We start from the raw sequence: 13,000 nt of genomic DNA on the forward strand, positions 1-13,000 counted from the left end.
CAATGAAGTTACTGTGAAAAGCCTATTCACCACATGCCGGCGCCTGTTCGGGTACACAAGTTACCTAACAGCACGTCTTTCGGGGCACGTCTTGTGGGAGGAAACCGGAGCACCCGGAGGAGACCCACTCAGACACAGAGAGAACGTACAGACTCCACACAAACAGTGACCCAAGCCGGGAATTGAACCTGGAACCCTGGAGCTGTGAAGCAACAGTGCTACCCACTGCGCTATCATGCTGCCATGAATTAAAGAGTATAAAATAAAACAAAAAATTTGTTACATTTTTTATTATTTAATAAAATAATTCAAGTGAAAATTCTAGTATGAAAACAGAAATTGTTGAAAATACTCAGAAGGTCCGACACAATCTATGGAGCGAGAAACAGTGATCTATTCTCCTCAGGATATTGTCCACAGCCTCTAGACTCATGGGGCTTTGGGCGGAGAATCCCTTTTGACGATGGAATCGGGGGAGGTGCCTGTTTTTGGATGCTGCACCCCGTCCAAAACGGCCTCATCAAGGAGTGTGCTACACGCCTCAGGACGTCATCTGAGGGCCCTACCCCGATGGGCCGAGTTCCCGACTGCGCCGAGTTCCCGACTGCGCCGAGTTCCCGACTGCGCGGAGGACATGTGGTCTCATCGGCCGGGAACCCGGTGTGGCAGCTGGGGACTGTGTCCAGCGTTGCCACAGTCGGGCGGTAGTTATGCTGCTGGCCGGGGAGGGGGGGGCTTCAGCAAGGACCGGGGATACTGGTGGGAGTAGCCGGGGGCTGGTGAGGGGGTATCTAGAGGACACTATCGGGCAGGTCGGGTCCACACACGGCCGGCACCATGTTGTACGGTGCGACCTCTGCAGGTTATTGCCGTGAGCATATGTGGCCACAGACCCAGCAATTCTCCGGCCGTTTTTGTCGTGGAGGCCGGGCATTGTACATTGTATGTGGCGTGGCTGCTATCCCCTCACCGGTTGGAGGATTGGTGCTGGGGCGGCACCGATTTTTTTGACGTAAAACACCATGGATCCTTCAGACATAGCCTGGAAATCAGAGAATCCAGCCCGTGCCCTCCAACCCCAACTGCCTCCTTCCCGAATTCCGCAAACAGGACTGCTCTGATATACCCATTGGTTCAGCCTGTTGCTGCTCCACAGAACAGATTTCTTCTTATCCTGACTCTTTTTTTTCTCACGATGTCCTGTCTCTTTCTACCTACCTTCATGACACTTCTGGCACCCTTCACCACTTTGGCAGCACGGTAGCACAGTGGTTAGCACTGTTGCTTCACAGTGCCAGGTGATGTGTTAGGCAGGTTGGTTCGATGTGGACAGCACTCGATGCAGGTAAGTTAGAAACAGACGTCTAACACTGGAGAAGATCCAACACTGCTTTATTCAACTATAGAACTGCTATACAGCTGTGGGTTGACACTACACTGATCTGACTGGTGACCTTGTAGTAGTCTGACCAGACTTACTATGCTACCACATGGTGTTTGCACTTGCTAGCTCGTGGACTCTGCCTGTCTCAGTAGCTGGGTCCCGAGAGAGCGGGAAACCTAGTGCTCTCTGGCTTTACAGTGGTAGTGTCCTGTCTGGTGATTGGCTGTACTGTGTTGTATGTTTACTGGTCATCCTATGTGTCAATCACTGCCTGTCTGCATCTCATTATATACATGAGTGGATATTATGACACCAGGGACCTGGGTTCGATTCCCGGCTTGGGTCACTGGCTGTACGGAGTATGCATGTTCTCCCCGTATCTGTGTCGGTTTCCTCCGGGTGCTCCGGTTTCCTCCCACAAGTCCTGAAAGACGTGCTTATTAGTTGAATTAGACGTTCTGAATTCTCCCTCAGTGTACCCGAGCAGGCGCTGGCGTATGGCGGCTGGGGGATTTTCACAGTAACTTCATTGCAGTGTTAATATCAGCCTACTTGTGACAATAAAGATTGTTGTTATTATTTCCGGTTTCCTCGCTCCAACGTCACCTCTTCACGACAATCATCCAATTTCGCAACACATCCCCGATCATTATGATCTGTGAGCTTTCTGCTTCTTCCATGAGTTAGATTATAAGACCATATTGTTACGTCCTAGTGCATTGCAATTATTGAGTCAGCGCACCAAAGAATGTCTAGTTTGTGTCTAGCTAAGATTTATTAAATTACAATAACATCGGTAGAAAGCAAGAATAATCCTACTACTGAACTGTAAACTGTCAACCAGAATATGAGAGTTAATACAGAACACGACTATCCACAACAACTCCTCACCCAGACTCCTCGAGGTTGCAGTGTCACATGGTGTAGTTCTACTGCCACCTGCTGCTTGGAGATCTAATATATTAGCATACAGAATTGCTTATGCATATCATTACACATAAGAAATAGAATCAGGAGTAGGCCATTCAATCCTTCAAGTCCGCTCTGTCATTTAATAAGGTCATGACTGATCTAATACTCATTAAGTCCACTTTCCTGCTTTATCTCCGTAACCCTTAATTCCCCTCCTGATTAAAAACCTATCGATCTTCACCATAATAATGTTGAAGGACTCGGCCTTCACAACTTTTGGGGTAAAGAATATGAAAGATTCACCCTTCTTTGAGAAAATAAATGGTTCCTCAAATCTGTCTTAAATGAGCACCCCCTTATTCTGCGACTGTGCCTGTGGTCTTCCATGAGTGGAAACAACCTCCCATCATTTCCCTGTCTAACTCCCAAAGAATCTTAGATGTTTCAAATCAAATCACCTCTCATTCTTCTGACCTCCAAGGAGTACAGACCCAACCTGTTTAATGTTTCCTCATATGGCAGTCCCTCCATCCCAGGATCATCCTCGTCAACCTCCTCTGTACTGCCTCCAAAGATAATGGGCGAGATTCTCCCAAAACGGGAGAAATCGTAAAGCTGCCGTAAAACCCGGGCGGGTTTTACGGCAGCGCGCCCCTTCCCGACTGGGGACCGATTCTGGTCCCCGGTCGGGGCTAGCAGCCCGACGCCGTAGGCTCCGGCAAGACGGGCTTAACGAAAATCGTTAAGCCCGCTTGCCGGAGTTAGCGCCGGCTGACGCGTCATATGACGTCAGCCGCGCATGCGCAGTTTGGAAGACTCCAACCCGCGCATGCGCGGGTGACGTCATCGCGTTTTTGCGCGAAACCCGCGCATGCGCGGGCCGGGTTGCCCCTCAGCCGCCCCGCGAATGGATACTGCAGGGCGGCGGAAGGACAAGTAGTGCGCGGGCATCGGGCCCGCTGCCCGCGATCGGTGGGCACCGATCGCGGGCCCATGGCCCAATCGGTGCCATGGTTATTAATAGCGAGTTTGTGACGCCGTTTTTACGAACGGCAAGACCAGGTGTGTTTGCCATTCGTAAAAACGGCGGAAAGGGCTGGGACTTCGGCCCACCTAACAGCTGAGAATCGCTGCCGGCCGTAAAAAAACGGCGGCAGCGATTCGGGTCGGGACTTCGGCGGGGGGGTGGGAGAATAGCGGGAGGGCGGCAAAAATGGCGGGAAGGCCCTCCCGCTATTCTCCCACCCGTCGTGGGGGGCGGAGAATTTCGCCCAATATATTTTTCCTTAAATAAGGGGATCAAAACTGTGCACAGTATTCTAAATGTGGCCTCACTAGTACCCTATACATTTATAGCAACACCTCTTTACATTTATACTCCAGCATATATACTCCTTTCTGGGATGCTTGTTGTATCCTCACAGTAAAAAACGTGCAAATTATCTATTGAACTCCTCCACATAAATACTTCCACTGTTTCATTCTCTAAGGGGTTAATGCTTTATTTTACTCCTCTCTTCCTTTTAATGTAGCTCTTATTGTCTGTTTTTATGTTTCTCGCTAGTTTGCCCTCATAGTTTCTTTTCTCCATCCTGATTATTTTATTTTAGTCCATTTTGCCGCACTCTGAATCTATCCGACCTTTCCGGCCTACCACTAACCTTTGTCAGTTTTCAACTGAGTACTCTTCTTAACTTTTTTGGTTATCAATGGTAGTTCCTTCCTCCGATTAGAACCTTTCCTTTCCTCCTGATTGGAATGTATTTGAGCTAGGTGTCATAAACTATCTCACTAAATGTCTGCCACTGCCAATCTATTGTTTTACCCACCAATCTAAATGACCAGTCTACGTTGCCCACGCCATCCTCAAACCTTCATAATTCCCCTTCTTCAAGTTGAACACTGATATGTCAGTCCCAATTTTCTCACACTCAAGGTGAATACTAAATGCTGTCATACTGTGAGCAATACTTCCTATGGGATCCTTAACATTAACATCATTTATTAAACCTACCTCATTACACATCAGCAGATCCAAAATAGCCTGATCCCTAGTTGGTTCCATGACATATTGCTCCAAGAAATCACCCTGAATGCAGTCTCTGAATTCATCCTCTTGGCTCCCATTTCCAATTTGATTACCCAATCTATATGAAAATTAAAGTTACCCATGATTAATGCAGTTCTGTTTTTGCCGCATTTGTTATTTCTTGATTTAAATCCTTTCTTACAGTGTGGCTATTTTTCAAGGGCCTAAACGATTTTCCTACCTTTTCCTACCTTTTCCTTCAGTATTTTCCACTTCTTCCCAAATCGACTTCACATTCTCAGGGCCTAGATCATCCCTCAGAACTGTACTTACTTCCTTTCTTATTAGCAGAGCTACCCCACCATCTTTTCCTTCTTGCCTGTCCTTCCTGAAAGTCAAATAACCCTGAATATTGACTTGCAAACTTTGACTTACTTGCAACCATGTCTCAGTAATGGCTATCAGATCAGACCAGTTAACTACATTAGTGCCATCAGTTTATTTACCTTGTTTTTTATGCTACGTGCTTTAAGATACAGACCTCCATTGCCCCCATGCTCTCATTCCTACTTAGAGTCCTTCTGCCCACCCCCATTTCCCCATATCCTCCTGTCAAATTAATGCCCCTCTACTCACCCCATTTCCCTATATCCCCTAAACCAGTTTAGTGCCCCTCTACCATTGCTCCTTACCCTCGCGCCAACTTAATGACCCTCTATCCACAGCATTGCCCCATATCCTGGGGCTGGTTTAGTACAGTGAGCTAAACAGCTGGCTTGTATTGCAGAACAAGGCCAGCAACGTGTGTTCAATTCCCGTACCAGCTTCCCTGAACAGGCACGGAATGTAGCGACTCGGGGCTTTTCACAGTAACTTCATTGAAGCGTACTTGTGACAATAAGCTATTGTTATTATATCCTGATATCAATTTAATGCACCTCTACCAACCCTATACACCTTATGCTAACTGGAAACACTTCTTGCCACCACCATTTCCCTCGACACCCATGCCAAGTTAGTGTTTCTCTACTCACCCCCTTGCCCAGTACCACCATGTGACTTCATGCTAACCCATTCCCTCCACACACCACCCGTTGCCCTATGCTCCCCTCCTTACCGATTTGCCTAGTATCCTTGGACAGTTCCTTGACAGGTTTGACACTTTCTGGACAGCTTTGACAGGCTTGACTGCTGGACAGCTCTATGACAACTCAACAGTTCCAATTAGTTTGTACATAAAAAGTGCATATTCATGTTCATTTTATCAATCTTAAAGGGTGTCTTACCTCTCCAAAAGGTGTACTGGACACTATCCAAAGGGATACCTTACTCTGACTATCCAAACACATTCGCCAAGTCCAGACTTCCTTTACCTTTTCTAATCTGCATACTCTAAATTCTACATGCTTGTTTTTTTCAAAATCCCACTTCCATGGAGGCAGCCGATTATTTAAATGCTGACAACCTACAGCACAAATCTGTGAATCGTGCATGTATGAACACCAGCCTGACTGAAATCCCCCCCTTACTGGGTTTGGGGCGAGACTTAGTATTTTTGGACATTTACAGGACTTTAGCCATGATGGAGAGGCTCTCTGTTGTGGGAGAAATCCAGGCCACTGTCTCCAGTTTGGAGCACAGGCTATTGACCAAGATTCACTGAAGCCCACAGCTACATTAACTACATTTCCTCACCCTGACTTGCTGTAAGGGCTATATTCCATTATTCCATTCTCCCACTTTCTTCACCTCCACTGCATCTGTTGCAACAATGCAAATTGCCATACTAGATCTTCAGATAAGTCCTCCTTGTTTCTCCAATGAGAATTTCCCCTCAATCATGGCTAACAAGGCTTTTTAATGTGTCTGTTCCTTTTCCTGCACCTCTGGTCTCACCATGTCACTCCCTTTCCAGCCCAGAACTGTGAGTTCCTGTTATCCTCACCTTCCACCCCATCAACCTCCACATTCATTGGATCATCCTCCACCACTTCCACCACCTCCAGCCGGATGCCACCACAAAGCACATCTTCCCCTCCCCTTTCAACGTTCAAAAGGAACCGTTGCCCCAATGATATACTGGTGCACTCCTCAATCTTACCCCTTCCCATGGCACCTTCCCATGTAAGCACAGGAGATTCTTCATAAGGGTACATTACCTAAATGCTCGTAGTAATTGGAATAAGGTAAATGAGTTGATGGCGCAAATCATCGTGAATGACTATGATTTAGTGGCCATTACTTAAACATGGTTAAAGGATGGTCACGACTGGGAGTTAAATATCCGAGGGTATCAAACTATTCGGAAGGACAGAGTGGATGGTAAGGGGGGTGGTGTAGCTCTGTTATTTAAGGATGACATCCGGGCAGTAGTGAGGGATGCCATCGGTGCTATGGAGGATAAGGTTGAATCCATTTGGGTGGAAATCAGGAATAATAAGGGGAAAAAATCACCGATAGGAGTAGTCTATAGGCCACCAAATAGCAATATTACGGAGGGACGGGCAAGAAACAAAGAAATAACTGATGCATGTAGAAATGGTACAGCAGTTATCATGGGGGACTTTAATCTACATGTCGATTGGTTTAACCAGGTCTGTCAAGGCAGCCTTGAGGAGGAGTTTATAGAATGTATCCGCGATAGTTTCCGAGAACAGTATATAATGGAACCTACAAGGGAACAAGCGAGTCTAGATCTGGTCCGGTGTAATGAGACAGGATTGATTAATGATCTCATAGTTAGGGATCCTCTCGGAAGGAGTGATCACAATATGGTGGAATTTAAAATACAGATGGGGGGTGAGAAGGTAAAATCAAACACTAGTGTTTTGTGCTTAAACAAAGGAGATTGCAATGGGATGACAGAAGAGCTGGCTAAGGTAGACTGGGAGCAAAGACTTTATGGTAGAACAGTTGAGGAACAGTGGAAAACCTACCAAGCAATTTATCACATTACTCAGCAAATGTTTCTCCCATCAAAAAGGAAGGACTGTAGAAAGAGGAAAAATCGACCTTGGATATCTAAGGAAATAAGGGAGAGTATCAAATTGAAGGAAAAAGCATACAAAGTGGCAAAGGTTAGTGGGAGACGAGACGATTGGGAAATCTTTAGGGGGCAACAGAAAGCTACTAAAAAAACTATAAAGAAGAGTAAGATAGATTATGAGAGTAAACTTGCTCAGAATATAAAAACAGATAGTAAAAGTTTCTACAAATATATAAAACAAAAAAGAATGACTAAGGTAAATATTGGTCCTTTAGAGGATGAGAAGGGAGATTTAATAATGGGAGATGAGGAAATGGCTGAGGAACTGAACAGGTTTTTTGGGTTGGTCTTCACAGTGGAAGACACAAATAACATGCCAGTGACTGATGGAAATGAGGCTATGACAGGTGAGGACCTTGAGACGAATGTTAGCACTAAGTAGGTAGTGATGGGCAAGCTAATGGGGCTAATGGTAGACAAGTCTCCTGGCCCTGATGAAATGTACCCCAGAGTGCTAAAAGAGATGTCTAGGGAAATTGCAAATGCACTCGTGATAATTTACCAAAATAGTGACCAGCGGATTGGAAAATAGCAAACGTGACACCACTGTTTAAAATAGGAGGTAGGCAGAAAGCGGGTAATTATAGGCCAGTTAGCTTAACTTCGGTAGTAGGGAAGATGCTGATAGGAGGTAGGCAGAAAGCGGGTAATTATAGGCAGTTAGCTTAACTTCAGCGGTAGGGAAGATGCTGGAATCTATCATCAAGGAAGAAATAGCGAGGCATATGGATGGAAATTGTCCCATTGGACAGATGCAGCATGGGTTCATAAAGAGCAAGTCGTGCCTAACTAATTTAGTGGAATTTTTTGAGGGCATTACCAGTGCGGTAGATAACAGGGAGCCAATGGATGTGGTATATCTGGATTTCCAGAAAGCTTTTGACAAGGTGCCACACAAAAGGTTGCTGCATAAGATAAGGGCGCATGGCGTTCAGGGAAAAGTAGTAGCATGGATAGAAGATTGGTTAATTAATAGAAAGCAAAGAGTGGGGATTAATGGGTGTTTCTCTGGTTGGTAATCAGTAGATGGTGGTGTTCCTCAGGGATCAGTGTTGGGCCCACAATTGTTCACAGTTTACATAGATGATTTGGAGTTGGGGATCAAGTGCAGTGTGTCCAAGTTTGCTGGTGGCACTGGTAAAGTGTAGAGGATACTGGAAGTCTGCAGAGGGATTTGCATAGTTGAAGTGAATGGACTAGGGTCTGGCAGGTGGAATACAATGTTGACAACTGTGAGATTATCCATTTTAGGAATAACAAAAAAAGGGATTATTATCTAAATGATAAAATATTAAACCATGGTGCTGTGCACTCGTGCACGAGTGTCCTCGTGCATGAGTCACAAAAAGTTGGCATACCGGTGCAACAGGTGATTAAGAAGGTGAATAGAGTTTAAGACGAGGTAGGTTATGCTGCAACTGTATAAGGTGTTAGTGAGGCCACACCTGGAGTATTGTGTTCAGTTTTGTTCTCCTTACCTGAGAAAGGACGTACTGGCGCTGGAGGGTGTGCAGAGGAGATTCGCTAGGTTAATCCCAGAGTTGAGGTGGTTGGATTATGAGGAGAGGTTGAGTAGACTGGGACTGTACTTGTTGTAGTTTAGAAGGATGCGGGGGAATCTTATAGAAACACATAAAATTATGAAGGGAATAGATAGGATAGATGCGGGGAGGTTGTTTCCACTGGCGGGTGGAAGCAGAACTAGGGGGCATAACCTCAAAATAAGGTGAAGTAGATTTAGGACTGAGCTCAGGATGAACTTCTTCACCCAAAGGGTTGTGAACTTATGGAATTCCCTGCCCAGTGAAGCAGTTAGGGCTCGTTCATTGAATATTTTCAAGATAAAGATAGTTTTTTGAAGAATAAAGAATAAAGGGTTATGGTGTTCGGGCCGGAAAGGGGAGCTGAGTCCACAAAAGACCAGCCATAATCTAATTGAATGGCGGAGCAGGCTCGAAGGGCCAGATGGCCTACCCCTGCTCCTAGTTCTTATGTTCTTCTGTTCTTATTCAATATTTACCCTTTTCTCTTCTCACTGCCCAAGATCCTAAGAAATTTTTCCAGGCAAAACAGTGATTTACTTGTGCTTCATCCAATGTAGTATACTATATTTGTTGCTCACGATGTGGCCTTTTCACTAGGGTGACTGAATACTCATTATGTAATTGCTTTGTGCAGGAGCTCTATTCAGTCAGTAATCATGACCCTGGCCTCTGGTTGGTTGTCATTTTAATTCTCTGCACCACTCCACTTTGATCTTTCTGTCCTTGGCCTATAAACTCCAGAAAAAACATGTCATATTTTAATTAGATACTTTAGAGCCTTCTGGACTCAACATTGAGTGCGCTAATTTCAGGTCATACCCCCTGCTCTTTTGTTCTGAAAGGCAGCTGTTGGTTGTGGTTCTGCTTTCCTCATTTACACATTTTAAATGCACATCTTTTAGTTTCTTTACTAGTCCATTTTAGACTTGCACCTTCATTCCTTTTGTTATTTAAGTTCTGGTGACTTCCACTCTATTGGGCAGCAAGGTGGTACAGTGGTTAGCACTTCTGTCTCACAGTCCAGCCACCCAAATTCAATTCCAGCCACGGGTGACTGTCGTGTGGAGTTTGTACTTTCTCCCCAGTGGGTTTCTTCCAGGTGATCAGGTTTCCTCCCACGGCCCAAAGATGTGTTGGCCATGCAAATTTGCCCCTTGGTGTCCAAAAGGTTAGGAGGGATTACTGGGTTACGGGAATAGGGTGGAGGAATGGGACTTGGAGGTAAGGTGCTCTTTCCAAGGGCCGGTGCAGACTTGAATGGCCTCCTTCTGCACTGTAAATTCTATGATTCTATGACAGGAATTCTCATTTTTCATTTCCTCCCCATTTCCTTCATATTCCCTGCCTTGCTTAAAAACTGTCTATCACTATCCATTCCTAGTTTTGATGAAATGTTAGTGACCTGAAACGCAAACTCTGTTTCTCTCTTCATAGCTGCTGCCAGACCTGCAGCACTTTCTGCATTTATTCCAGACTTTCAGCATCCATAGTTTTGCACTGTTGCAAATTCTAGCAATTGGTATTTATTCAATCTGGTTTGGTTGACTCCGTTTGAAAATAAGAACGTGACATGCAAAAATGAGGCTTTCCTTGCTTTGCACTCGCAAGGTTTACAAAGACGTTAATGAGAAAATACATCCCCTTTAATATTGTAGACAAAACTGTTTTGCAGCATGTTTCTGGATACTTTAATGCTGATTAATGTAATAAAATCAGATTTATTGACATTGAATCCTGTTTGTTAATAAATGAATGTACATTTTTGTTTGGCAGGATATGGCCATGCTGCTCCCAGCACTGATGGAGGGAAGATTTTCTGTATGTTTTATGCCTTGCTTGGGATTCCACTCACCCTGGTCATGTTTCAGAGCATGGGAGAAAGAATCAATACATTTGTCAAGTATCTCTTGCACAGAATCAAGAAGTGCCTTCGAATGAAACGGACAGAGGTCTCCATGGCAAACATGGTCATCATTGGTTTTTTCTCTTGCATCAGCACCCTGTGTATTGGTGCTGCTGCATTCTCATATTATGAGGATTGGACCTTTTTCCATGCTTATTACTACTGCTTCATCACACTCACCACCATTGGTTTTGGGGACTATGTGGCTCTACAGAAACATGATGCTCTTCAAAAGAACCCTCACTATGTGGCATTTAGCTTTGTCTACATTTTGACAGGCCTGACAGTAATTGGAGCTTTCCTCAACCTGGTAGTTTTGAGGTTCATGACAATGAATGCAGAAGATGAAAAACGTGATGCAGAGCAGAAAGCCTTGCTAATAAGAAATGGACAAAGTACCATCCGTACAACGGAAACCTCTGGGAACTTCCGGAACATGTATGCAGAGGTTCTTCATTTTCACTCCATGTGTTCGTGTCTCTGGTATAAGAGTCGCGAGAAGTTGCATTATTCAATTCCTATGATCATCCCCAGAGATATATCGACATCCAACACTTGCATCGAACAGAGTGATGCATCTCCAAATAGGCTTCCTGAAAATTTTTCAAATGGATGCGTCTGTAACCTACACAGATCTACAATTAGCTCTGTGTCTACGGGACTACACAGCTTGTCTGCTGTCAGAGGACTCATGAAAAGAAGAAGTTCTGTGTAATAAGGTTGCAACTGATTATTTCAGATATTGATAGATGTCATGTATATAATTAACAGTATCTACAAGTTAGTCAATTGGACCTATCCATTTTGTTTAATAACTTACCAAGCAAAAATAACAAGATGTTTATTCAAAAAAGTGGCATGCATAAATATCAATTATGGTGTTTGCTTTGGGATTTATACTAATAAGTTTGAGAAAAGGTGCAAACAAACTGCCGAACACACTTGCAAATACAGGATGGAAATATTTTTTTTAAAGAATGCCTGTATCTGGAAATGGTTTTAGAAAACTACAGCTTGTCCTAATTAAATAGCATCTGGGATAAACATTTGACACATAGTCAACTGCATTCAATAAATACTCTGATTCAATGAATCACCACTTATAGTACATAGATTTAAAGGTCTCAAATTGCTTGCAGTGTTACTTAATGGCAATACTGCTTGCATATAATGAGTAGTGATGTTATGCAGTTCAGGATATCCAAATCTGTCGAAGCCAAAGCTGGTGTCACAATATTTACTTTTGATACCAGAGAGTGGGAGCATCAAATAAACTGGGAGTCAAGAGGAGAGTGGCAGGAGCTGGAATTGTAGGCAGGAGTCAGAGCTTGACTGTTAACAGTTTGAAGCAGATTTTGCCCCTAATGGCTCAGAAATTATACCCAAAAAATCTGGCCACGCATGTTTTTCAGGAGCTTTCCAGCCCAACTAAGCTCCCAATCTGGCAGTGGTGCACTGCGCATTTTACAAGATCCATTTTTTAAAATGCTCCAGTTTTCTCACTATTTGCTGCTGGGGTCGGTCAGCTCAGTTGGCTGGACAGTAGGTTCATGATGCGGAATGACACCAAAGGCGCGGATTCAATTCCCGTACCAGCTGAGGTTATTCCTGCCTTCTCAACTTTGCCCCCGCCTGAGGTGTGGTAACCCTCAAGTTAAATCACCACCAGTCAGCTATCAAAGGGGATAGCAGCCTAGGTCCTCTGGGACTGTGACAATATTTATGTTTGCTGAACTCACTCACCTGGGGGCTGCAGCACCTGCATTGGACCAATCGTCAGTCGCGATTTAGTTGCAGCTCTGCACACCTCCACACATCTATGGAAATAAGACCTGAGGCCCAATATTCGGGATGCCTTGGCCTTCAACATAGAGATTTAGGGCAAGGCTATACTGTCAAGACAATAATGAATAATGGTCATTTAGAAGATAAATTAATCACAGCCTATGGTCATTCATCAAGCAGCCAATGTGTTCAATAGAGGAGGAGGAAAAAATGTTTGAGAGAAAAAAACAAAAATATCAAAATGCTGCAACAGCTGCTAGGAATGAATACTTCAATGAATAACCATGCTCTTGAATTTTTTTACAATGTACAATTCATTTTATGTACAACAGTGAGCAGCTGAGTTTAGGAAGCAAGGTGATATAATCAAACCCATGTTTGCAAACTCCCACATAAA

At 44.4% G+C, this 13,000-nt stretch overlaps 1 protein-coding gene across 1 annotated transcript in view; it reads left to right on the plus strand.

The window, feature by feature from the left end:
• The window catches only part of kcnk3a (potassium channel, subfamily K, member 3a), a 163,973-nt gene extending 151,412 nt beyond the window's left edge, over positions 1–12,561 (plus strand). Inside the window, exon 2 of the mRNA XM_038799596.1 lies at positions 10,689–12,561. Within this exon, the coding sequence (XP_038655524.1) occupies positions 10,689–11,533 (845 nt within the window). The 3' untranslated portion in view covers positions 11,534–12,561. The remainder of the gene's footprint in view (positions 1–10,688) is intronic.
• Positions 12,562–13,000: the final 439 nt, after the last annotated feature.

This window comes from Scyliorhinus canicula, chromosome 6 (genome assembly GCF_902713615.1).
Source record: "Scyliorhinus canicula chromosome 6, sScyCan1.1, whole genome shotgun sequence".
NCBI lineage: Eukaryota > Metazoa > Chordata > Chondrichthyes > Carcharhiniformes > Scyliorhinidae > Scyliorhinus > Scyliorhinus canicula.